This window comes from Lepidochelys olivacea (assembly GCF_965140295.1).
Source record: "Lepidochelys olivacea isolate rLepOli2 genome assembly, chromosome: 2".
In the NCBI taxonomy this organism is placed as follows: domain Eukaryota; kingdom Metazoa; phylum Chordata; order Testudines; family Cheloniidae; genus Lepidochelys; species Lepidochelys olivacea.
In genome coordinates, this window is record NC_140412.1 from 271892270 (window position 1) to 271920038 (window position 27769).

At 47.3% G+C, this 27769-nt stretch overlaps 2 protein-coding genes across 2 annotated transcripts in view; both read right to left on the reverse strand.

Annotated features, from left to right (window-relative positions):
• Positions 1-24406, reverse strand: part of DRC11L (dynein regulatory complex subunit 11 like) — a gene marked incomplete at both ends in the record, with an annotated part of 75851 nt that extends 51445 nt beyond the window's left edge. Inside the window, one exon of the mRNA XM_084621148.1 lies at positions 24092-24406. Coding sequence (XP_084477274.1) covers positions 24092-24406 — 315 coding nt within the window. The remainder of the gene's footprint in view (positions 1-24091) is intronic.
• A 1061-nt stretch (positions 24407-25467) lies between these two features.
• On the reverse strand, positions 25468-27717 carry H2BK1 (H2B.K variant histone 1; the record flags this gene model as incomplete). Its single annotated transcript, XM_084621384.1, has 2 exons — positions 25468-25705; positions 27577-27717. 2 exons carry the CDS (start codon positions 27715-27717, stop codon positions 25469-25471), a joined length of 378 nt encoding a protein of 125 aa, XP_084477510.1. The 3' UTR covers position 25468.
• Between the last annotated feature and the right edge of the window lie 52 nt (positions 27718-27769).

Consider the following 27769-nt stretch of genomic DNA (forward strand, 5'->3'; position numbering starts at 1 on the left):
CCCTGAGTCTCCTTTCATAAGACAAGTTTTCCATTCCTCAGATCATCCTAGTAGTCCTTCTCTGTACCTGTTCCAGTTTGAATTCATCCTTCTTAAACATGGGAGACCAGAACTGCACACAGTATTCCAGGTGAGGTCTCACCAGTGCCTTGTATAACGGTACTAAAACTTCCTTATCCCTACTGGAAATACCTCTCCTGATGCATCCCGAGACCGCATTAGCTTTTTTCACAGCCATATCACATTAGCGGCTCATAGTCATCCTATGATCAATCAATACTCCAAGGTCCTTTTCCTCCTCCGTTACTTCTAATTGATGCGTCCCTAGCTTATAACTAAAATTCTTGTTATTAATCCCTAAATGCATGACTTTACACTTCTCACTATTAAATTTCATCCTATTACTATTACTCCAGTTTACAAGGTCATCCAGATCCTCCTGTAAGGTATCCCTGTCCTTCTCTAAATTGGCAATATCTCCCAGCTTGGTATCATCCGCAAACTTTATTAGCACACTCCCACTTTTTGTGCCAAGGTCAGTAATAAAAAGATTAAATAAGATTGGTCCCAAAACCGATCCTTGAGGAACTCCACTGGGAACTTCCCTCCAGCCTGACAGTTCACCTTTCAGTAGGACCCGTTGTAGTCTCCCCTTTAACCAATTCCTTATCCACCTTTCAATTTTCCTATTGATCCCCATCTTATCCAATTTAACTAATAATTCCCCATGTGGCACGGTATCAAATGCCTTACTAAAATCTAGGTAAATTAGATCCACTGCATTTCCTTTGTCTAAAAAATCTGTTACTTTCTCAAAGAAGGAGATCAGGTTGGTTTGGCACGATCTACCTTTTGTAAAACCATGTTGTATTTTGTCCCATTTACCACTGACTTCAATGTCCTTAACTACCTTCTCCTTCAAAATTTTTTCCAAGACCTTGCATACTACAGATGTCAAACTAACAGGCCTATAATTACCCGGATCACTTTTTTTCCCTTTCTTGAAAATAGGAACTATGTTAGCAATTCTCTAATCATACGGTACAACCCCTGAGTTTACAGATTCATTAAAAATTCTTGCTAATGGGCTTGCAATTTCTTGTGCCAATTCCTTTAATATTCTTGGATGAAGATTATCTGGGCCCCCCGATTTAGTACCATTAAGCTGTTTGAGTTTTGCTTCTACCTCAAATATGGTGATGTCTACCTCCATATCCTCATTCCCATTTGTCATGCTACCATTATCCCTAAGATCCTCTTTAGTCTTATTAAAGACTGAGGCAAAGTATTTCTTTAGATATTGGGCCATGCCTAGATTATCCTTGACCTCCACTCCATCCTCAGTGTTTAGCGGTCCCACTTCTTCTTTCTTTGTTTTCTTCTTATTTATATGACTATAGAACCTTTTACTATTGGTTTTAATTCCCTTTGCAAGGTCCAACTCTACTTGACTTTTAGCCTGTCTCACTTTATGAGACATGTTCTGACCTCAATAAGGTAGCTTTCCTTGCTGATCCCTCCCTTCTTCCACTCCCTATATGCCTTCTGCTTTTTCTTAATCACCTCTCTGAGATGCTTGCTCATCCAGCTTGGTCTACAACTCCTGCCTATGATTTTTTCCCCCTTACTTGGGATGCAGGCTTCCGATAGCTTCTGCAGCTTTGATTTAAAATAATCCCAGGCCTCCTCTACCTTTAGATCCATAAATTCTTCAGTACAATCCACTTCCCTAACTAATTTCCTTAATTTTTGAAAGTCAGCCCTTTTGAAATCAAAAACCCTAGCTGCAGATTTATTTTCATTAATCCTTCCATTAGGTTTGAACTGAATTAGCTCATGATCACTTGAGCCAAGATTATCCCCTACAACCATTTCTTCTGTGAGGTCCTCACTACTCACCAAAACCAAATCTAAAATGGCATCCTCTCTAGTCGGTTCAGCAACTACTTGCTGAAGGAATCCATCAGTTATCGCATCTAGGAAAATCTATTATTATTACTAGCACTCGTCCTCCAGTCTATATCTGGGAAGTTAAAGTCTCCCACGATCACACAGTTTCCATTAGTATTTACTTTATTAAAAACATTAAAAAGGGCTCTATCCATATCCAAATTAGATCCCGGCGGTCTATAGCACACCCCAAGCACTATCCCAGGGGAGGCTCTAATAGTTTTCTTCCCCAATTTAATTTTTGCCCAGACAGACTCAGTCATATCCATTTCATCGCTTCTTATTTCTTTACGTTCTATCTCATCATTGATATACAATGCTACTCCACCACCTTTACCTTTATTTCGGTCTTTCCTAAACAGCACATACCCTTCAATACCCGTACTCCAGTCATGACGACTATTCCACCCTGTTTCTGTTCTCCCTAGAATATCTGGTTTCACTTCCTGCACCAGTAGCTCTAGTTCCTCCATTTTGTTACCTCGGCTCCTCGCATTAGTGTACAAACATCTTAATTTTTGCTGTTTGGCCTCACTCACATTCTGTACCCGATTAGGCACGGTCATTCTACAGCCAGTATGACCTATTAGACTTGTGTCTACACTGCCCTTCCTCCTACCCACGGCTGTATCCACTCTTACTTCATTTTCTTTCCTCTCAATGCTAAATTCTGGCGTGGAGATTACCTGGACATCTCCCAACCATCTCCCCCTAATTCCTAGTTTAAAGCTCTCTTAATCAGTTGTGCCAGCCTCCATCCTAGAAGTCTATTTCCTTCCCTACTCAGATGAAGTCCATCCCGAGAGAACTGTCCTCTATCCATGAATGCCTCCCAGTGGCCATAGATCCCAAAGCCCTCCTTATAGCACCACTGCCTAAGCCATCTGTTGATAGTCATAATCTCGTCACACCTTTGTTGCCCTTCTCTAGGAACAGACAGAATCCCACTAAAGATCACCTGAGCCTCAATTTCCTTAAGCATCTTCCCCAGCCTAGCATAGTCTCCCTTAATACTTTCCAGTGAGAATCTAGCCGTATCATTTGTTCCCACATGAAGGATAATTAGGGGATTCTTTCCCGCTCCCTTTAGAATCCTTTTCAACCTCAGGTCTACATCCCGTATCTTAGCAAACCCCTTGTTCTGTATAAAGCTTATACAGGGTAAGTTCATAAATTGTTCGCCCTCTATAACACTGATAGAGAGATATGCACAGCTGTTTGCTCCCCCAGGAATTAATTACTTGCTCTGGGTTAATTAATAACTAAAAAGTGACTTTATTTAATATAAAAAGTAGGAATTAAGTGGTTCCAAGTAATAACAGACAGAACAAAGTAAACACCAAGCAAATTAAATTATCAAGCAAAATAAAACAAACACACCCAGGTCTAAGCCTAGTACAGTAGGAAACTAAACACAGGTAAATCTCACACTCAGAGATGTTCCAATAAGCTTCTTTGACAGACTAGACTTCCTCCTAGTCTGGGTCCAGCAATCACTCACACGCCCGTAGTTAATGTTCTTTGTTCCAGTTTCTTTCAGGCATCTGTTTAGGGTGGAGAGGCTATCTTTTGAGCCACCTGAAGACAAAATGGAGGGGTTTCCAGAGGCTTATATAGTCTTTCCCTTCTGGGTGGAAATCCCTCTCTTCTCCTGTGTAAAATCCACTCCACAAGATGGAGTCTCTAGCCACCTGGGCAAGTCACAAGTCTATGAAAAGATAGTTTGAATGTTCCCAGGAAAACTTAGATGTGGATTGACGTCTCCCAAGGTCCATTGTTAGCTAAATACTCCCTATTACTTGACTAACCCTGTAACGATGCTGGTTCTGGTGGGACCCAACTGAGAGTGCCAATTCAGGACAAACTGCTTCAAGCAGGGCAGTTACAGCCCAAGGCTGGGGTTTTTCCACCTCTAAGGCAAACCAAACTAGCCAAATAAAGCAGACTTTGGTTTTACCCCACTGGCTAACCACAAGTCACACAAGCAGTTCCCTTAGACACTCCAGTTTCCCTGTATCTCCACCAGTGCCACTCGTTATGGAGATAAATGGTTATGAAAACCAATACCCCAGTAAAAGAACAAAGGTTCTCTCGATCCCAAAGGATCAAGCCCCAGACCCAGGTCAATATGGAGAAAGAAGAGGTTCGGGACTATTTAGAAAAGCTGGATGAGCACAAGTCCATGGGGCCGGATGCGCTGCATCCCAGAGTGCTGAAAGAGTTGGCGGATGTGATTGCAGAGCCATTGGCCATTATCTTTGAAAACTCATGGCAATCGGGGGAGATCCCGGATGACTGGAAAAAGGCTGATGTCATGCCCATCTTTAAAAAAGGGAAGAAGGAGGATCCTGGGAACTACAGGCCAGTCAGCCTCACCTCAGTCCCTGGAAAAATCATGGAGTAGGTTCTCAAGGAATCAATTCTGAAGCACTTAGAGGAGAGGAAAGTGATCAGGAACAGTCAGCATGGATTCACCAATGGCAAGTCATGCCTGACTAATCTAATTGCCTTCTATGACAAGATAACTGGCTCTGTGGATGAAGGGAAAGCAGTGGACATGTTGTTCCTTGACTTTAGCAAAGCTTTTGACACCGTCTCCCACAGTATTCTTGTCAGCAAGTTAAAGAAGTATGGGCTGGATGAAAGGACTATAAGGTGGGTAGAAAGTTGGCTAGATTGTCGGGCTCAACGGGTAGTGATCAATGGCTCCATGTCTAGTTGGCAGCCGGTATCAAGTGGTGTGCCCCAAGGGTCGGTCCTCGGGCGGGTTTTGGTCAATATCTTCATAAATGATCAGGGAGGATGGTGTGGATTGCACCCTCAGCAAGTTTGCAGATGACACTTAACTGGGAGGAGAGGTAGATACGCTGGAGAGTAGGGATAGGACACAGAGGGACCTAGACAAATTAGAGGATTGGGCGAAAAGAAATCTGATGAGGTTCAACAAGGACAAGTGCAGAATCCTGCACTTAGGACGGAAGAATCCCATGCACCGCTACAGACCAGGAACCGAATGGCTCGGCAGCAGTTCTGCAGAAAAGGACCTAGGGGTTACAATGGACAAGAAGCTGGATATGAGTCAACAGTGTGCCCTTGTTGCCAAGAAGGCCAATGGCATTTTGGGATGTATAAATAGGGGCATTGCCAGCAGATCGAGGGATGTGATCGTTCCCCCTCTATTCAACATTGGTGAGGCCTCATCTGGAGTACTGTGTCCAGTTTTGGGCCCCACACTACAAGAAGGATGTGGAAAAATTGGAAAGAGTCCAGCGGAGGGCAACAAAAATGATGAGGGGACTGGAACACATGAGTTATGAGGAGAGGCTGAGGGAGCTGGGATTGTTTAGCCTGCAGAAGAGAAGAATGAGGGGGGATTTGATAGCTGCTTTCAACTACCTGAAAGGGGGTTCCAAAGAGGATGGCTCTAGACTGTTCTCAGTGGTAGCAGATGACAGAACGAGGAGTAATGGTCTCAAGTTGCAGTGGGGGAGGTTTAGGTTGGATATTAGGAAACACTTTTTCACTAGGAGGGTGGTGAAACACTGGAATGCGTTACCTAGGGAGGTGGTAGAATCTCCTTCCTTAGAGGTTTTTAAGGTCAGGCTTGACAAAGCCCTGGCTGGGATGATTTAACTGGGAATTGGTCCTGCTTTGAGCAGGGGGTTGGACTAGATGACCTTCTGGGGTCCCTTCCAACCCTGATATTCTATGATTCTATGAATATTCATAACTTTGAACTATAAAAATGATACACACATATAGACAGCATAATCATAACCAGCAAACCATAACCTTGTCTTAGACACCTCATTTGACCCCCTTTATACAAGATTTGGTGCCACTACAGGACTTTGGTTGCAACAATGATCTGTACGGTCCCAGCTTATGTCAATAACATCACAAACTCCTTCACACTATGTTGACCAAATCTGCCTTATGTGCTTCCTACAGCAAAAACTTTCAATACAAGCATAGAGCCAACGCTCATAACTTCAGATATAAAAATGATACATGCATACGAATAGGATGAATACATTCAGTAGCACATAACCTTTGCAAAGATATGTTACATGGCATATATAGCATAAGACATATTCCAGTTATGTCATATTTACACTCATAAGCATATTTCTATGAAGCATTATGGGGTGCAAGTCTCTGGCAGTAAGTTCAGGAGGAGCATGTGACTTTGGACACTGTTCATGGCAGAGGCAGTACATGTAAAATCCTTGTTTGTCTCTGGTCACACCCATGTTCAGTACCTTTAAATCTTATGATGTCATTCATAGGTGTTCTAGCAAGGTTTGGTGTTCCTGGACCCCGGATGCCTGAAAACAGGTTGGGGTTTAGTATTGCTAACAGAATGCAGACAGTAATATCTGTTAAAGTCTAGGTGTCTTGGCATTTAGCCCCCAATGCCATAAGGCGGTGTGCCTCAGTTTCCCCTTCCACACAGCAGCATAGACCTGTTATGCTTTTGCTGCTGTGCCAAGCTTCCAGCCTGTTTACAGGTATAAGCTGAAAAGCAACATGCTTATGGGACTGTCTTGTCACCATTGCTAGCATGTACAAAAGTTTTTTCCACAAATCAGGTATGTCCCACATCTTTAAAGCGTTTACCACTAGTATTAACTCCTTTGACTTGACCCATAGATGAAGTAGCAAAAGACACAAGATTCTCAGCAAATCTTCGACAGACAGGCTTTGTTCTCACAATTTAGCTTGTTTAGCATCTATTGCATTTCCCAATTCCTTTGTGTACCACGGTAGGTGCTCTGATGCAGATTCTTCTTCCTCTTTCGAGAAGGCTTTTAATTCAAGCATGTGTTTGAGGCTTTGGCAAGGAAAGGGTGCACTGCAACCATGCCTGCCCTCGGCCCCTCCCTCTGGAATTTCTGTGTGTCAGACCCCACCCCCTTGTAAAGGTTTCAGAGTAACAGCCGTGTTAGTCTGTGTAAAGAGCCCTGTTAGTCTGTGTAAAGAGTTGTCACTTTGGATGGGCTATCACCAGCAGGAAAGTGAATTTGTGGTGGGGGGTGGCGGGTGAGAAAACCTGGATTTGTGCTGGAAATGGCCCAACCTGATGATCACTTTAGATAAGCTATTACCAGCAGGACAGTGGGGTGGGAGGAGGTATTGTTTCATATTCTCTGTGTGTATATAAAGTCTGCTGCAGTTTCCACGGTATGCATCCGATGAAGTGAGCTGTAGCTCACGAAAGCTCATGCTCAAATAAATTGGTTAGTCTCTAAGGTGCCACAAGTACTCCTTTTCTTTTTACCCCCTTGTAAAGCTTCACAAATGCAGAGTTTTTCTCTCCCCAGCCTTGAAGATAGGGGGTTTTTTTACAAGGGTAGCAGGAATAACATTATTTAATGGAGTGCTTTGGATCGGTAAGATTCCCTCGGTTACCCCACTTTCTGCCCCCAACAGGTCACCTGGGTGGACCTTCCCCTCCAGGAGATCTGACCCCCAGTCTTCCCTTAAAACCTGATTCACAGAAGAGGGGTCTGGCATTTTTCACCCTCCTCCTGGTAAAAAGCCTCCCTACAAAAGGTTGGCAGACCCTCTGGTCTCCCCTCACCTTCTATCTGGACTTCCCTCTCTGGGCTCCCCTCTGGGCCAGACACTTCTGTGTCCCCCAAAAGGAAAGGTGACCCTGGTCCAGCTGTGGGCTCACAACTACCAGCTATGACAGACCCTTCACTGGCCAGCAAACCACACCCCCCACCCCTCCATTTCCCTGAGGTTGGGCTTGCTTCCAGCTAGAGTCCCTGGGGTCTGTTCCCACCACAGCAGTCACCAGGACCCCAACTTCCACCTTTGGGGTACATCTCTGTGCACCCCAGGGCAGGACCCGTCCCCTGCCGACCTGCAACTTCCTGGCAGTCGGGCCTCGGTGGGATACTCCCCACCCGCAGCGAGATGACAGGACAGGAGCTGGCTTTATCCACCCCCTCCCGCAGGGACTTGCCTTGAGCCCCCGGGGCTACTGGCACTGCTTGACCATCCAGTCCCCTGAAACTGCATTTTCCACTGTTACAGAGGAATTAAAGAGACTCTCCCCTATTTCCCCAGCAGAACATGTGGCTTTACCCTCCCCTCTGGAGCTTTCAGCACAAGATTCCTTCTTGCTGCTAACAAACCCTGAGACAAATTTTGCCACATCAAGGAAATCATTTCCCAGTAGAAACGGTGCAAAATTGTGTGCCACTGTTGCAAGAGTCAGCTCAGTCTGCAAATCACCAGTTTCCATGTGCACCGTAGCTAAAGGTGCAAGGACTTTGTAACCTCTCATCCGTTCTAATTCTGCCATTTTCCCAGGCAACAAATCCTTCTCCTGGATCAGGTCCCTCCTGACCACAGAAATCTCTGCACCCGTGTCCCTTAAACCATGGAGTACTTTGCCATTAAATTTAACAGCATGCATCGTGCACACTGCTTGGTTGTATAGAAGCAACATTTACAAATCCTGTGTGGAAAGAGGCAGGAGCCTGGCTTTGAGAAGCAGCAGCTTCATGTGTTACCTGCTGCCTGTTCCCACTCGGCCAAGGACATTTATTCCTCAAGTGCTCAGTGGACTTACAATTCTAGCACCTCTTGGGCTCTTCTGCTTGTACAGGAGATTTGGGACGAGTAACAGGGGAATGGGGAGGTGAACGCCCAGCCTCCTTTTTCCCCCAGGGGTAAATCGGTGATTCTGCTTTCCACCAGCCCTGTGTCCCTCTGCCCCTGGTTTCTGTTTAATGGCAGCTGGCGACGGCTCAAAAAAGTCTGCAAACTCAGCCAATCCACCCACTGCATCCACCTTTTTGTCCCACAAATACTGTTTTACATCATCACTGCACATATTCAGGAATTGTTCCTGAGAAACCAAATCACACATTCCTTCAAAGCTTGTAATGCCTTTTCCCCTTACCCAGTTATCTAACAAATCTCTCATTCCATTTACATAAGCCACATTACTCAATCCAGATCCCCTCTTAAAACTCCTGAATTTAACTCTGTAGATTTCAGGTGTAATCTGAAACTATTTCAAAACCAGTTCCTTAAATTTACCATAGTTTGAAGCATCATCAATAGGCATCTTATTGAATATGTCCAGAGCTTTTCCAGTCAATTTTGCCATCAATATAGTCATTTTTTGATCGTCAGGAATTGCATGGAGGGTGCACAGTCTCTCAAAGGTGATGAAATATTGGACTCATCATACTGTGGACATAATCGTTCCCATTTGTGGATTTTTGGGGAAGTTGAGCCAGCTGCTGGAGGGTTTTGTCTCTTCCACTGCATAACAGTCAGTTCATGCTTCTGGGCCTCAATCTGGGCCTGTATTTCTCTGTCTTTTAACTCCAGGGCTAGCTGCTTCGCTCTCTCCCCTTCTCCTGCCTTTTTTTGGTCAGCCTCCAGCTGCCTGAGTTCTACGGCTCTTTTGTGAGCAGCTTCCTCCCTGGCTGCCTCTGCCTCCATAGCCCTTCTGTGTGCAGTCTCCTCCCTGTCTGTCTCTGCTTCTTTGAGCTTCAGTTGAAACTCATGGTCCTTTGCCTTCTCTTCTGCTTCCAGTCTGGCCAGCTCTAGTTTTGTAGCTGCCTCACGGGTAGACATTTTCCTGCTTTCTTATGCTTATTTCCCTCACCCAAAATAAATAAACAGAAAATAACAAACCAGTAACCACTTTGTCTGTTCTCCATCCACCACACCCAAAACTCACTTAAAATTACTACCAGTGTCTCAAAGCAATCAACTGTGCATAGATCCTGCTCGACTACATCACTGTGATGGGCTAAGTCAGAGATCCCCTTGGGACTGCCACCTGATGGGCTGGGACTACCTCTGAGCCCATTTTCCCTGGCAGCTTGGGACTTCAGTACCCCACCTTGTTGAGCCAGACACAGTAACCTGCTACAAACCCGGGCCCAGGTCTGAACCACGTCCCCCAAAAGCTGCAGGCTTAACTGAAAACAGCTTAAGAAGTGCTCCTGTCTCCAATACACAGATACTCCATTCCCAATAAGATCCAAACCCCAAATAAATCTGTTTTGCTCTGTATAAAGTTTATACTGGGTAAACTCATAAATTGTTCACCCTCTATAACACTGATAGAGAGACATGCACAGCTGTTTGCTCCCCCAGGAATTAATTACTTGCTCTAGGTTAATTAATAACTAAAAAGTTACTTTATTTAATATAAAAAGTAGGAATTAAGTGGTTCCAAGTAATAACAGACAGAGTATGCATCCAATGAAGTGAGCTGTAGCTCACAAAAGCTTATGCTCAAATAAATTGGTTAGTCTCTAAGATTCCACAAGTACTCCTTTTCTTTTAGACAGAACAAAGTAAATTACCAAGCAAAATAAAACAAAAACACCCAGGTCTAAGCCTAGTACAGTAGAAAACTAAACGCAGGTAAATCTCACACTCAGAGATGTTCCAATAAGCTTCTTTGACAGACTAGACTTCCTCCTAGTCTGGGTCCAGCAATCACTCACACCCCCGTAGTTACTGTCCTTTGTTCCAGTTTCTTTCAGGCATCTGTTTAGGGTGGAGAGGCTATCTTTTGAGCCAGCTGAAGACAAAATGGAGGGGTTTCCAGAGGCTTATATAGTCTTTCCCTTGTGGGTGGAAACCCCTCTCTTCTCCTGTGTAAAATCCACCCCACAAGGTGAGGTCTCTAGCCACCTGGGCAAGTCACATGTCTATGAATGATTCAGCTTTTTGCAGGCCAATGCCATTGTTTACATGTTAGCTTGAATGTTTCCAGGAAAGTTTACATGTGGATTGGTGTCTCCCAAGGTCCATTGTTAGCTAAGTACTCCCAATTACTTGAATAACCCCTTCACACTATGTTGACCAAATCTGCCTTCCTACAGCAAACACTTTCAATACAAGCATAGAGCCATCGCTCATACGTTTAGATATAAAAGTGATACATGCATATGAATAGGATGAATACATTCAGTAGAACATAACCTTTGCAAAGATATGTTACATGGCATATCTAGCATAAAACATGTTCCAGTTAGGTCATATTTACACTCATAAGCATATTTCTATAAAGCATTATGGGGTGCAATGTCACAGAAGGCCAGGTGACAATGTTTGCCAGGAACAAGGAGAAAGGATGGGCCAGGTGAGGTTGTTGAGTGCGGGCTGCTGGAAGGAGGAAGATGCTCCTGGACTGGGACTAAAGAGGGATCAGAGGGCTCTAGGACTAACCCAGATGGACTGTGCTATAACTTTCTGTTCTCTAGGTTAATTAAAAAGAAAAGGAGTACTTGTGGCACCTTAGAGACTAACCAATTTATTTGAGCATGAGCTTTCGTGAGCTACAGCTCACTTCATCGGATGCATACCGTGGAAACTGCCTGGCATGCATCCGATGAAGTGAGCTGTAGCTCACGAAAGCTCATGCTCAAATAAATTGGTTAGTCTCTAAGGTGCCACAAGTACTCCTTTTCTTTTTGCGAATACAGACTAACACGGCTGTTACTCTGAAACCTAGGTTAATTAAGGATTTTCTGCACTGTGTTCTAGACATCTAATAAACCCTTCTGCTTTTACAGCGCTGGCTGAGAGTCACTGCAGATTAAGAAGGTGGGGATGCATTGCTCCCTTTGGCGGTACAAGTCTCCCTCAAGTGCCCATCTCAGGTGGACTCACTGAAGGGAGCTCACGGCGTGAAGCAAGGGTGCTGAAGGCTCCGAGGTTCAGCCCCAGGAGGCAGTGAAGCCAAGTGGCTTGCCCTACTGAAAGAGTGTGACCCTAAGGCGGTCTGGCTCCCTGAAGGCTGTCTTCCTGGGACTGTTCCAGAGCACTGAATCTGTGGCTCTGTAATAACCTGCATTCCTTGATTAATCACTTTGCATTTGATTATATTAAAATGGATTTTGTTTGAATGGGCTCAACTTCTAAATTCCCTCTAAGCTGCGTGGGCGCACATCAGCCTATTAAGCACCATGCAGGCACTCAGGACTGCAGCAGGGAGAGATGCGCCTCCCGCAACCCGGACCTGCCGCAGACGGGGGAAGAGGCACCTATACTGCAGCTCCAACCCCAGAGCTGCCGCGGTGGGGAGAGACGCCTCAGTTTCCCCTATGTATGGCTTAAGTATCTAGGTGGTGGGATAAGGGTGTGTGAGCTTGCAGAGACCTAGAAGGCAGGTGTGCGTACCATCTGCACAGAGAATGGCTGACACCCTGTAACCTAGCAACCTATGGCCCCCTCTTCTGGAAGGTGTTGGGAACAGAGATCAGGTGACCTTTTTGCCTGGGAAAGGGACAAAGGACAGAGGAGGGGCTACAAAGGGTCAGAGGCTGGGCTGGTGGAAACTAGTCTCAGTCCAAAACCAGGAGACTCGGGGAGGGGGGGCGCAGAGCCCAGGGTTCTGGGCACAGGCCCCCCGCCGATGGTCTCTGCTGAAGGTTCCTGATTTCTGTGCTAACAAGGTCTGCTCTATGCTGTATTCTCAACGACTAATAAACCCTTTTGTGTTACACTGGCAGAGTGTCACTGCAGGTTAGAGATCAGGGTGGCATTGCTCCCTCTGGGTGTGGAGGCCCTGGGATCCAGATAGGATTGCCAACCCTCCAGGATTGGCCTGGAGGCTCCAGGAATTAAAGATTATGTCATATGATTAAATCTCCAGGAATATGTCCAACCAAAATTGGCAATCCTAGGTCCAGAGCAAGTGGACTCCCTGAGGGGGCCCACAATGAGTGACAGGTGGGCTGGAGGCTCATAGAGGTGTGGTTCCAGGAGGCGGTGGAGCCCAGGGCTTAGCACCCGAGAGTGAGTGGACCCCCGAGAAGGGCTATTGCACTAAAGGGAAGGGTCCTCCCAGGGACCATATGAAGCAGAGGTCCTGTCAGGGTTCCCCCCGCAACTCTGAGGTACAGATCATAGAATATCAGGGTTGGAAGAGACCTCAGGAGGTCATCTAGTCCAACCCCCTGCTCAAAGCAGGACCAACACCAACTAAATCATCCCAGCCAGGGCTTTCTCAAGCCTGACATTAAAGACCTCTAAGGCAGGAGATTCCACCCCCTCCCTAGGTAACATATTCCAGTGCTTCACAACCCTCCTTGTGAAAGTTTTTCCTAATATCCAACCTAAACCTCCCACACTGCAATGTGAGACAATTACTCCTTGTTCTGTGGGGACCCACATGAAAGACCCTCTAAGCTTATATTCTACCATCTTAGGTTAAAAGTTCCCCAAGGCACAAATTCCTTTCCTTGTCCTTGGACGCTATTGCTGCCACCACCAAGTGATTTACACAAAAATTCAGGGAAGGGTCACTTGGAATCCCTATCCCCCCAGAATATCCCCCCAAGCCCCTTCACTCCTTTTCCTGGGGAGGCTTGAGAATAATATACCAACCAATTGCCTTAGCAATTTGAGCACAGACCAAACCCTTTATCTTCAGGATACTAAAATCAATCAGGTTCTTAAAACAACAACTTTATTTATAAAGAAAAAAAATAAAAGAATCACACCTGCAAAATCAGGATGGAAGGTAACTTTACAGGGTAATAAAAAGATTTAAAACACAGAAGATTCCCCTGTAGGCTCAGCTTCCCAGTTACAAAAACAGGACTAGAACTACCTCTGTAGCATAGGAAAATTCATAAAACAAAACGACAGATAACCGAATGCATTTCTTTGCCCTACTTACAATTTCTGTGGTTTTAGATGGAGTATTCCAGGTATATTTTCAGGAGATATTGTACCTGCTCAGCTTCTCCCTCTGTCCGGAGAGGGAACAACAAAAGAGAACAACAAATCCTTCCCCCCCACCTCCCCAATTTGAAAGTATCTTCTTTCCTCATTGGTCCTTCTGGTCAGGTGCCAACTAGATTATTTGAACTGCTTAACCCCTTCCAGGTAAGGCAATCCAGTAGTTGCCAAGGAGAGATTTTATGCTACTGCATACGTAAAGGTTGCTACCCTTTCCCCATTCATGACAGGGCCTGTGAGTCTGAGACAACTGGCATTAGTTTCCTGTGCTTTCATTTTTTATCAGCTTTTCCATTATTTTGCCTGGGGTTCATGTCAGGCAAACTGGTCTATAGGTACCTGCCCTCTTTGAAAAGGGGCAATGGGAGCTCTGTTCCAGTCCTTTGGAATTTCTCTGTCATGGGACAGCTGCCCTTTATGGGGCATGAGGGGTCAGCCTGTCTGTGACTGCCTTATGAAGGCCCCACTTGGGGGCAAGTGGCTGCCTAGTAAGTGAGCACCTGAACCCAATAAAGGTTACCTAAGCTCAGAGAGGGGATCTCCCAAGGGAGACAGGGAAGTTCTTATGGAGAGACGCTCCCAAGAAAGGGCTGAGCAGGGAGCCTAAAGTAGTGGTTCTCATTGAGGGGTATGCATACCCCTAGGGGTACTCAACTGACCTAGATCAGTGTTTCTCGACCTGAGGGTTGCAGCCCTGGGGTTTGTGTATTACAGGATAGGGTTAGGGGGATTGCAAGTGCAGGGCTGGCATTAGGCGGTGGTAAGCAGGGCAACGGCCTGGGGCCCCATGCCATAGTGAGCCCCCACGAAGCTAAATTACATGCTTCAGCTCTGCCCTCAGGCTTCAAACAAGGCTCACACATGAAAACAGCTCAAGTATCCCCCTGAACTGCAAGTACAATATTTATATTCTACTCTTTCATAATTATATGGTAAAAATGAGAAAGTGAACAACTGGTCAGCAATAGGGTGCTGTGACATATTTGTGTTTTTGTGTCATTTTGTAAGCAAGTAGTTTAAGTGAGGTGAAACTGGGGCTTACGCAAGACAAACCAGACTCCTGAGAGGAGGACAGTAGTCTGGAACGGTTGAGAACCACTGACCTAGAGGATGAGCTCTCTAGCAAACCCCCCAAAATGGGGAGCCTCCTAGCCAGCGAGGCTGCAGTCAGCAGGTATCCAAGAGGGCCTAGTCACAATCCAGGGTCTCCCAATCAGGGTCCAGAAGCCTGCCCTGGTGAGGATCAGCCGCTGTCCCTGGAGAAGAGTCACAGTGGATGGACCTCCCTGGACCCTGGCTCCAGAGAAAGGCCTCTTGCCTTTATCAGAGTAAGATCTAACACCAAGGGCAGAAACCAGAACCAAGAGAACCCCTGGGGAAGAACCTGGGTAGAAGTAGGCATTAGACTCAGGTGGGAGACAGACTAAGAACGACCTTGTCAATCAGCTGGGATGAACATTTTGTATATATTCTGCATTGACTTGTCTGTTAATACATGAAACGCTTCCAAGGGGGTGCTCTTTAGCAGCTAATAGTCTGTTTAGTCTCATTCATTCATTTTCAAACTTTTTGTATTGGTGACTCCTTTCACACAGCAAGCCTCTTACTGGGATGCCCCTTATAAATGAAAAACAGGGGTTAACTTAATGAGGGATAATAGCTGTCAGCCCCACAGAGCTGACACCCCACAACCCCCATCTTGCACCCCTGTGAGAGGGTCACACATGCCAGTTTGAGAACCCCTAGTCTTATTGCTGTGCTATCCCAAGTGATGGGGGGTGGTAGACTCAAGTAGGGGTTTACCTGCAATACCATACCCATTTGCAAAGAGAAGTCTGGGTCAGCCTGAAATGATGACACCACGATATCCCAACATTTACTAAAAATTAACACCAGCAGGGATGAGGTCTCCCCAGCCAGCTCTTTTAGAACAGTTGGGTGCAAGTTAATAGATTTCAAGGTCAGAAGGGACCATTGTGGATCATCTAATCTGACCTCTTATGTAACACAGGCCGTCGAACTTCCACAAAATAATTCCTAGAGAAGGTCTTTTTAGAAAAACATCCAGTATAGATTTAAAAATGGTCAATGATGGAGAATCCACTACAACTCTTGGTAAATTGTTTCAAGGGTTAATTACTGTCACCATTAAAAAATTATGCCTTATTTCCAGTCTGAAGTCTAGCTTCAACTTCCAACCCCTGGATCATGTTAGAACTTTCTCTACTAGATGGAAGAGCCCACTATTCAGTATTTGTTGCTCATATAGATACTTATAGATTGTAATCAAGTCACTTCTTAACCTTCTCTTTTGGAAGGATCAGTTCTGGGTCCAGTGTTATTTAAACATCTTTATTAATTACATGGATGTAGGAAGAGAAAGCACATGGACCAAATTTGCAGAGGACACAAAGCTGGGGTTTGGGGGGTAGGTGTGCAAACACTTTGGAATATAGAGCTAAAAATCAAAAGGGATCTTGATAAATTGGAGAACTGAGCTATAGACAACAAAAATGAAATTAACAGACAAATGTGAGGTGCTACACTGAGGGAAGAACAAACAAATGCATAAAAACCAGAATGAGGGATAACTGGCTTGGCAACAGCACTGTGGATCATAATCTCAACATGAGTCAACACTGCAATGCTGTTGCAAAAAAGCAAATGCAGGTTTTGGTTACATTAACAGAGGCATAGCACACAAGTCATGGGAGGTGATATTTTCGCTTGGCACTGGTTAAGCCTCAGCTGAAGTACTATGTCCAATTTTGGTCAACAATATATAGAAAGGATGTACAGAAACTGGAAAGGATCCAGAGGTGAGACACAAAGATGATCAAAGGTTTCAGAGTATCAGCCGTGTTAGTCTGTATTCACAAAAAGAAAAGGAGTACTTGTGGCACCTTAGAGACTAACCAATTTATTAGAGCATAAGCTTTCGTGAGCTACAGCTCACTTCATCAGATGTGTTTCCACGATATGCATCTGATGAAGTGAGCTGTAGCTCACGAAAGCTTATGCTCTAATAAATTGGTTAGTCTCTAAGGTGCCACAAGTACTCCTTTTCAAAGATGATCAAAGGGATGAAATGCAGACATGTGAGCAAAGGCTGAAGAAACTGGGTATGTTTAGTTTGGAAAAGAGGAGATTAAGAGGGAACATGACAGTCCTCAAATATTTGAAGGGCTGCCATGAAAGATGGAGAAAAGCTGTTCTCTCTTGCCACAGTGGCAGGACAAGAGACAATGGGTTCAAACTACAGCACAGCACATTTAGATGAAATCTCAGAAAAAAAGCTTCCTAACTGTAAGAACAGTCGGACAATGGAACAGAGGCCTAGGGAGGTTGTAGAAGCTCCTTCACTGGAGGTTTTCCAAAGGAGGTTGAATAGCCCTGTCTTGGATGGATCAGACACAACAAATCCTCCATCTTGGCAGAGGATTAGACTAGATGACCCTTGTGGTCCCTTCTAACCCTATGGTTCTAGGATTCTCTTTGTTAAGCTAAACAGAGACACTGATTGAGCAGTTTGAATCTAATCCTTTAAGCATTCACATGGCTCTTCTCTGAACCGTTTTCAATTTAATCAACATCCTTCTTGGATTGGGGACACCAGAATGGAACACAGTATTCCAGCAGTGGTCACACTAGTGACCAATACAGAGGTAAAATAAACACATGTTCAACTGATTATCCACCACTCCCCCAAAATCTTTTTCAGAGCCACTGCCTCCAGGATAGCACCCCCATCCTGAAAGTATGGCCTACATTCGTTAGTCCTAAATGTATACATTTAGCAGTATTAAAAACATATAGTTGGTTTACACCCAGTTTACCAAGTAATCTAGATTGCTCTGTCAGTAAATGTCTTCTTCCTCGTTTACCATTCCCCCAATTATTGTGTCATCTCATCAGTGATGAGTTTGTTTTCATCTAGGTCATTGATCAAAATATTAAATAGCATAGAGCCAAGATTGGTCCCTGTAGAAGCCACTGAAAATACACCTGCTTGATGACAATTCCATTTTTACAATTACATTTTGCGGCCTATCAGTTAACTTGATTGTAAATGGATTAAACACTGGCTATCTAGCCCTGCTGATTTAAAAGTGTTTATCCCTAGTAGATCCCATCTAACATGCTCCTTCGTTACTAATGGACTGGAAAATATTTCAGGATTCTCATGTGATAGGAATACATCATCCTGCTTCTTTCCAAATATAGAATATTTATTGAACACTGCTGCCTTTTCCGCATTAAAAATTTTACTGTTACCATCTAATTATACCATTGTTAGAATTTCTTGTGTCCTTAATATACTTTTAAAAATCCTTCTTATTGTCCTTAGACCTGCCACTCTCAGATTTTTTCCCTGATGTCTTTAGCTTCCCTTATCAATTTTATACACTTCACAACTTCTCATTTATATTGATTGCTATACATATTCCCCATTTTCTATTTGTTTTATATTGCTTTCTTATTGCTAATTGCTGCCTTCACTTCCCCATTGAAAGAGGATGGGCTTTTAGCCAAAGTTGTCCTCTTTCCTGATTGTGGAACCATGGCTTTTTGGTCATCTAATAAACTCTCCTTAAAGAGCTCCCAATTTTCATTCACACTGTCCTGTTTAATTTGTCTCTTGCAATCAGTTTCACTCAGATTTACCTATGGGAAATTCACTCTTTTGAAACATCAAGTATATACATTACAGGTAAGAACTGTCCTCTGTTCACCCATAATAAATGCAATCAGGTCAATGATCACTGGTCCCTAGGCAACCAACAGCTTCCAGTTCAGTGATTAATTCGTCTCTATCCAGCACAATGGATAGTTACTTCATGTTGGCTGTAATAACTTTTGTGTTAGAAAATAATCTACAACTTTCAGAAAATCTACTAATGTTTTACTACTGGCCATGCAACCTCCACCAAATGAAAGTACCCCATAACACCACACTTTCTTTTCACACATTACAGAAAGGTGCTTATCCACATCCTGTTCTCTATTTTAATTTGATCATAGAGATATCAGGGTTGGAAGGGACCTCAGGAGGTCATCTAGTCCAACCCCCTGCTCAAAGCAGGACCAATCCCCAACTAAATCATCCCAGCCAGGGCTTTGTCAAGCCTGACTTTAAAAACCTCAAACGAAGGAGATTCCACCACCTCCCTAGGTAACGCATTCCAGTGTTTCACCACCCTCCTAGTGAAAAAGTGTTTCCTAATATCCAACCTAAACCTCCCCCACTGCAACTTGAGACCATTACTCCTTGTTCTGTCATCTGCTACCACTGAGAACAGTCTAGAGCCATCCTCTTTGGAACCCCCTTTCAGGTAGTTGAAAGCAGCTATCAAATCCCCCCTCGTTCTTCAATTCCGCAGACTAAACAATCCCAGTGCCACTCAGGTTTGGCCTCCATCATGATGGATGAGCAGCTACCTGGGCCACACCTGAGTAGTGCTGCACTCCTGTGTGCCTGGTCATGACACCACTTTTCTCTTCAGCGTATCTCCCTCTCCTCCCAGTTTAGTGTCATCTGCAAACTTGCTGAGGGTGCAATCCACACCATCCTCCAGATCATTAATAAAGATATTGAACAAAACCGGCCCCAGGACCGACCCTTGGGGCACTCCACTTGATACCGGCTGCCAACTAGACATGGAGCCATTGATTACTACCCGTTGAGCCTGACAATCTAGCCACCTTATCGTTCATTCATCCAGCCCATACTTCTTTAACTTGCTGGCAAGAATACTGTGGCATGAGAGGCTGCAACATTGCTGGGGTTTGACCCAGTGGCTCCTGTCTGACATTTGGGGATGGGGACAGGGATCCAAGTTTGAGCGTTGCAACTAGGCTTATTGGATTCCAGTGCCACTCAGGTTTGGCCCTCCATCATGATGGATGAGCAGCTACCTGGGCCACACCTGGGTAGTGCTGCACTCCTGTGTGCCTGGTCATGACACCACTTTTCTCTTCAATGTGGCCCACATCATGTGAGTACAGCTGGGCGATGGGAGAGAGTGGAGCCGTTGGTCAGCCAGAGTCAGGAGCCACCGCTCTGGATTGGGAGCGGAGTACTCCACCACAGGTCCAGGCAGTGAGTGGCTAGCTATGTCCTATGGGTGGTGGGCGAGGGGCTTGGGGGCTATAGGGTGAGTGGGGAATGGTAGGGGACTACAGGGTGAAGGGTGGGGGTGCTTTGGGGTGCTGGAGTCGGGAGCTGTGGACAGTGGGGCCGAAGTGTTGGGGCTGGCGTGTGCATCAGGGCTGATGAGATGGGTGGTGGTGGTGGAGGGTTGCTGAGGTATGAGTGGGGCATTCAGGGGTCTGTGGTTGGCTATGCGTGAGATGGGGCTGGTTTGCTGAGCAGTCCTGGGTCAGCACAGGAGCAGAGCAGGGGTTTGTTCTGAGAGCCAATGGGGCCTGTCATTCTGTGTTGCTGTTTCAGAGGGACAAAGTGTCTATGAAACAAAGCGGCTTGAGAGCTCAGACGCTTGCTTGCCTGTTGCCCGTGGCCGCAAATCTACTTCTTGTCAATTGTAGTTGCTGCTCTGTGTTTATCTTAAAGATTTCAAAGCTATCTAGCCGATAGTGCTGGCACCTCTTCTTGCCAGGTGTTAACAGCGGATCTTTGCTGCTTCTGGGCAAGCTTAGAAAACAGATTCCTTCGTTTCTGTGATTAACCTGACAATAAATCAAATGAGAAGGCCATCGCTTAATTGTGATGTATGGAAAAGTTGATATTATCCAAGCCATCTTTGGCTGTGCCTTGCTACTTTGTTTTAAAGTTCAGCATGCAGTTTGTTGATACCACATTAGTAATAAATACCCATCATGTAAATCCTCATCATTGCTGATTTTCAGTTAGGTAAAATTTTCTGATAATGTTAGTTAGCTTTTGAATACGAGTGTTTTATCTTATGGTGTTACCACACACAAGAGTCTCCAAAATCTGTTTTACACATGACAGAATTATCAACATGAGTCCTATCATTTCTGCAGGCCTCCTGCACTATTAAAATTTAGCACTACATGATGGGTCTTACCTACAGCTCAGCACCTTTCTCAAAGGTCAGGTGAGCCCAGCTGCCTCAGCCACATCCCTAAAGGCCCTGCCTTCCTTATGTAGGCAGAGCTGTCAGAAGGCTGTATCTCCTCCTGCAGTTTTTCTCTCCAAGCTGCTGGGTCCTGCTCACCTTGAGGCAGGCTTCTTTTCGCTTTAGGCTCTAGTCTTGGGAAAATAGGCCTGTTACCTACCTTCCTGTCCCTCAGCCAGGTTATTTTCCAGTTACCTGTTCACCCATTTTTCCCTTAAGGACCCTTGCCATTATCACTGGAGATGCATTATCTCGGTCATTGTTTCCTTTCCAGTTTGTTCCCCTTTACAGCCTCCTTTGATTCAGCTCCATGCAGTCACCCAGAATAACATCAGGCCAGGAGACTGTGTTACATATAATGTTCATCCAAACAGTACAGATTTCACTGTTCTCCATAGCATTACTGAAACCTGGTGGGACATGTCACATGACTGGAATCTTAAAATCAGGAGCGCAGGCCACAGGGATATGCTGGCCGCCGCTTCCCACAGCTCCCATTGGCCGGGAACGGCAAACCGCAGCCACTGGGAGCTGCGGGGCGCCGTGCCTGCGGACTGTCAATGTAGACAAAATGTCTCGTGGCCCGCCAGCAGGTTACCCTGAGGGCCACATGCTGAAGTTTGCTGACCACTGTTGTAGACCTTCAAGGGCATTCACTAAGGGCAAGTCATGCCTGACTAATCGAATTGCCTTCTTTGATGAGATAACTGGCTCTGTGGATGAGGGGAAAGCAGTGGACGTGTTGTTCCTTGACTTTAGCAAAGCTTTTGACACTGGCTCCCACAGTACTTTAGCCAGCAAGTTAAAGAAGTATGGGCTGGATGAATGGACTAAAGGTGGATAGAAAGCTGGCTAGATTGTCGAGCTCAATGGGAAGTGATCAATGGCTCGATGTCTAGTTGGCAGCCAGTATCAAGTGGAGTGCTCCAAGGGCTGGTCCTGGGGACAGTTTTGTTCAACATCTTTATTAATGATCTGGATGATGGGATTAATTGCACCCTCAGCAAGTTCACAAATGACACTAAACTGGGAGGAGAGGTAGATAGAATACAGAGGGACCCAGACAAATTAGAGGATTGGGCCAAAAGAAATCTGATGAGGTTCAACAAGGACAAGTGCAGAGTCCTGCACTTAGGATGGAAGAATCCCATGCACCGCTACAGACTAGGGACCGAATGGCTCAGCAGCAGTTCTGTAGAAAAGGACCTAGGGGTTACAGTGGACAAGAAGCTGAATGAGTCAATAGTGTGCCCTTGTTGCCAAGAAGGCCAATGGCATTTTGGGATGTATATGTAGGGGCATTGCCAGCAGATCGAGGGATGTGATCGTTCCCCTCTATTTGACATTGGTGAGGCCTCATCTGGAGTACTGTGTACAGTTTTGGGCCCCACGCTACAAGAAGGATGTGGAAAAATTGGAAGACGTCCAGCGGAGGGCAACAAAAATGATTAGGGGACTGGAACACATGATTTATGAGGCGAGGCTGAGGGAACTGGGATTATTTAGTCTACAGAACAGAAGAATGAGGGGGGATTTGATAGCTGCTTTCAACTACCTGAAAGGGGGTTCCAAAGAGGATGGATCTAGACTGTTCTCACTGGTAGCAGATGACAGAACAAGGAGTAATGGTCTCAAGTTGCAGTGGGGGAGGTTCAGGTTGGATATTAGGAAAATCTTTTTCACTAGGAGGGTTGTGAAGCACTGGAATGCGTTACCAAGGGAGTGGTGGAATCTCCTTCCTTAGATATTATTAAGGTGAGGCTTGACAAAGCCCTGGCTAGGATGATTTAGTTGGGGATTGGTCCTGGCTTGAGCAGGGGGTTGGACTAGATGACCTCCTGAGGTCCCTTCCAACCCTGATATTCTATGATTCTATGCCTGGTTGCAACTCCACTCATATTTCATAGAATATCAAGGTTGGAAGGGACCTCAGGAAGTCATCTAGTCCAACCCCCTGCTCAAAGCAGGGCCAATCCCCAACTATATTTGGCTCAGCCATCCTTCCATCCTCATGACGGAGGGACAGATGGGCCAAATATGAGTGGTGCTGTGACCCCATGTGCCAGGTGTTGTGCCGGAGCACCATTCCATCAGGGCTTTCAGGTGCTGGAGTCACTCTCCAGACTGCTCAAACACCACTACACGCTGGATTATGTGGACCTCAGGTGGTTTGCCCATTCTTCTGCTTGCTGTGTATCTTTGGGCGAATGGACAATGCATCTGTCTGGAAGAAGCTGTTGAGTCACTTTAAACACCAGCAGGTTACAGGCACTGAGAGGACTGTCTTGCATGTACCAACTGCAGCTGGGCCAGTCATGACATGTTTGGAAAGAAGGGGGCTGTGACACCAGGATCCAGTCTGAGGGGTAGAACTGCAGGCACCCCCACCCCCGGAGACAGAGGGGAGGAAGCAGAACCAGTCACCTGAGGGGTGCACTCAAGAGAGATTCCAGAGGAGGTGTAAGACATTGCTCACCCTGTAACCACAACAGGGAGGTGGAAACGGGGGTGACCTAGTCTAAAGGGAGGTTACCCCATGATTTCCATTCTGGCAGATTTTGCAAGCGACAGGCAGAGCAACCAGGGAGAGATCACAAATGCAGCTCACACCTGAGCTACCATATACCAATTATAACATTTCTTCTCAATGGTGAAAAATTCCATTTCCTCTTCCATATTATCCAGACTCCTAGGACTGGGATACAGTATTAGCAATCAAAACATCTTCTCTTCACATTCTTTGCCACATGTCAGCACAAGCCACCCCTCTTCAAAGATACATCCCCAGCCAGACAATGCACTGGAGTCAGTATCTGCCCTACAATGCTTCCTCTCTGTGGGGGGAGGGAGCGTGTTGCAGAGATTACCCCACCCCAGAACAATACACCCTAATGACACTGCTATCCCACGCCAGCAATGTGCCACCCCTACACGACACCAGTATGGAGCACCCCACCCACACTGCCCCTCCCCCCGCCACTACAGTGCCCCCCATGACACTGCCCCTCCCTCACCCAGAGCTAGCTCAGTGCTCCAACACTGCACCTTTGCCTCCCCATCCTGCAGCCAACCAACATTACTGGTGTGGGACGGTAGTGGCTCAGTGCACCCCAACAACACTGGGCACCCAGGCTAGGACAGCACACCCGGACACTGCCCCACTCCCACCCCACGACACAGCATCCCCCCATCCCAAGGCCAGTTCACTGCACATCTTATATCAAGATGCTGCACCCCAAGGGCACTGCCCCTAGGCCCCATGCAGCCCAAGGGCCCCGCCCCCCTTCACCCCTGGCCCCTCTCACTGGGGTGAGCTTGAGGTCCTGCAGCACATCATCCATGTAGTGATACTCCGAGAGCTCAGTCTCCACCATCTCATTCTTGAGCTCCAGCACCCGGCCCATCACCCCATCGAGCACGTGCTCCAGCACCCGGCGCTTCTGCGGATGCACCATCTGGTCATAGCAGGCCTCCAGGCAGCGCAGGATCTGTGTGTAGCGCAGGAACAGGGTGGCCAGCATGTGGAAGAACAGCCTCTGGTCCTTCTCAGGCTGTGGGGGCTGAGACGGCAGCTCCTGGGCCAGCAGCTCCTTTAGGGCAGCCTGGGACTCGAGCCACATCCTCGTGTAGGTGCTAGAGAGCAGGACATCTTCTCAGGGCCAGGGGGCTGCAGATGTGGCCAAAGCCCACAATGTTGGGGCCTAACTACCCCCTTGTCCTCCCTCCAGTGGAACGGCCCCATCCCTGGGGCCCATGGGCTGTTTGCACAGGGACCGCACATAACTGCAGCAGGTGTAATTTACAGCTTCAGTGATTTGGGGTAATGTCTGTGTATGGATGGGCACTACCAGCCCCCCAACCCCCAATTGCAACCCAGCTTAGAGCGCCCGCCTCCCCTCCAGGAGCCCAAAGTCAGACGGCTTCTTTCTGTCCTTCACCAAACCTCCACCCCATCACCCTGGTGCCCACGCCCCTCATGATGTACTGATCTCCCCGCACAATACCCCTGTGACCCTCAACCCCCCCATTGCCCCAGTGCCCACACCCCACAATACCCCTGTGCCCCTCAGACCCCCCTGCAGTGCCCACACACTGCCCTAACTCCCCCCGCCGCCCCCCACCACACCAGGCCCGGGGCCAAGGGGCGGCCCAGGCTTCCCCCAGCCCCCTACGCCAGGCCTCACCGGCTGGACATGACGCCCACGCCCGCTCCACGCTGCCCCCGGGGCTGCCCCGCACAGGGGGTTCTTCCGTCGCCCCGGAGACCCAACCCCGCCCCCCATTGCGCGGGCTGTTGCCGTGGAGATGGCAGAAGGCTCATCGCTGCCCCGCCACGTGTAGCGGAGAGGAGCCGAGCGGGCCCCTGCAGGCAGCGCCCCGGCCCCCACACAGCTGGGCCCCCGCACAGCCCGGGCCCCCGCACAGCCCGGGCCCCCGCACAGCCCGGGCCCCCGCACTGCTCCCGGCGGGGCGGCTGCTGCCCTCGCCCCCCTGTGGCCCCAGCCCGCCCCCCGGGATCCCCTCGCGGCCCTTGTCCCACGGCCCTGCAGCCCAGGCCCGGCTGGGGCGGGGGCAGCCCCGGGCGATGGCGGAGTCAGACTCGCACTGCTCCCGTAGAGGGTGTCAGCTTTATTCCGGGGGCAGGGACAGAGCCACCGGCGCCCCGCACGCTGGCCTGGCGGTCACTTGCTGCTGGTGTACTTGGTGACCGCTTTGGTGCCCTCGGACACAGCGTGCTTGGCCAGCTCCCCCGGCAGCAGCAGGCGGACGGCAGTCTGCACCTCGCGGCTGGTGATGGTGGAGCGCTTGTTGTATTGCGCGAGGCGGGAGGCCTCCGTGGCGATGCGCTCGAAGACGTCGTTCACGAAGGAGTTCATGATGCTCATGGCCTTCGAGGAGATGCCCGTGTCAGGGTGAACCTGGCCGGAAAGGGAAGCGTGCGAGACGGGGTGGTAACTAGCTCCACCCCGGGCCTGCCTCCGGCCCTTCCCTTGCCCCAGGGGAGCTGCAGGAAAGGGACGGACAGCAGGGCACAGCAGGCAGACGGGGCATTTCTGGACCCGTGAAGGCAGCTGACAGGAGAAGCAATAAGGGCCTGTGACCCTAAGGAGGGCACGACTCCGGGCTCCAGACGGACCGGTCATAAGCCAAGACAACTCCAGTCCGGCCTCAGGCGAGTGGCACGGAAGTACAGTGTCCCAACAGCACTTCAAATCCCTCACGATTTTGTACATTGAGCAAGAATTGGCTTTGTCAGTTAATTACAGGGAGGTGATTGAGGAATTTAAGTCCTTAACACCTGGTGAGCAACCTCTCATTCTCTAGGACAGGAAGATGAAGAAGCCTTAATCTGTTTTGGTCAATTTGGGTTAGCTCATTATCTGGTTAAAGATAAAGATCATGAAAATTGACTCTACAGTTGTCTACGCCTGGTTATCACTACAGAAAAATTTGTTATTTTGGGTCTCATTTTTTAAGTTTGTATTTTTTAAGTAAAGTTTAGTTGTTAATTTAAAAAAGATTAAATTTAATTTTTAGTTTCTTTAGTTTGTTTGATGAATAAAAATAATGTCCTTTACGACTGAGTATTCAATAAATGTTCACCTTTAAAAATAAATAAAATTCCCTGGGTGCACACCCTAATGAAATGTGCCGGCAGTCGGCCAGTCCCAGCCTGGTGCTGCAGGCAATCTCTGCCACAGAGGTCACCCATCTTGGGATTGGGGACAGCAGGTGGTGATGGTGGGTGTTTCATATAGACTGCACACCGTGCAGCCCCCTGCTCAGGGGGTGAGCAATAGCATACTCATCACACAGGTGTCAGCACAACCCCACTAGATATTGGGGAGGGGAGCCCTTGGCTACTACCTACTTCCCGCAGTTCACTCTGCACTAGCCTGCAGAGCTAGGGAACAGAGCCATCAAGCAGGACTTTGCCATGGGAACCCAGCAGGGCCATAGCAGCTGCCAACTCCCTCCCCCAACTTTATGTAGAGTATTTCTCTAGGTTGCTCAAGAGCCCAGTACTGGTGCTTCCCACCCTGGCTGTATGTGCCTCTCACATCCTGGCGTGGGGGAAGGACAGCCCTTGTCGCTAGGGCTCTGGGAGGACAACACAGGAACCCTGCACTTATCTGTGGCCCACTGATTTCAGAGCTACTGACTGACTGGGGGAGCTAATGGACTGCCTAGGAACAGGTGTAATTGACAAACGATGACTAAGCCCAGAAGGAGTGGAGTTTGCGTGTTAAGACACTAGAGAGAGGCATTGGTCAAAGAGTGATTGAGTCAGACCAGGAATATTTGCATACAGGAGGGGTAGTAGCACTGGGGCTACTAGCAACAATCCTGTCCTAGGTCCCAGGTGAGGGCTAGGATAGGCCACCCCTTAGGATCTTGCAGGTCCTATGCCCCTCTTCAGTGCCTCCCCTCAGTTAGCTCAGACCACCCAGAGACCTAAGGAGGTTGGAATCAGACACACACACTCAGACACGGATACACTCACATTAACACAGACACACACACACACACACACAGTCTCCTTCTGGGAATCCCACCCCACCTGTAGGGGTAACAACATAATGGCTAGAATTGATTAGGGAGGTGGTGGAATCTCCTTCCTTAGAAGTTTTTAAGGTCAGGCTTGACAAAGCCCTGGCTGGGATGATTTAATTGGGTATGGGTCCTGCTTTTGAGCAGGGGGTTGGACTAGATGACCTCCTGAGGTCCCTTCCAACCCTGATATTCTATGATTCTATGAATAGCCAGGTGGGATAAGCCCCTCACTCACCTGTTTCAGCACTTTGTAGATATAGACTGAGTAGGTCTCCCTCCTCTTCACCTTCCTCTTAGATTTCTTGTCCCCAGAGGCAGGGGCTCGGCCTCGCTTCTTCCCAGCTTCTGCACTCATTCTTGATACCTCTCCAGACATCACAAGCCAGCCTGCAAACCACTACAGATGGCTATATAGTGAGGGTATCACC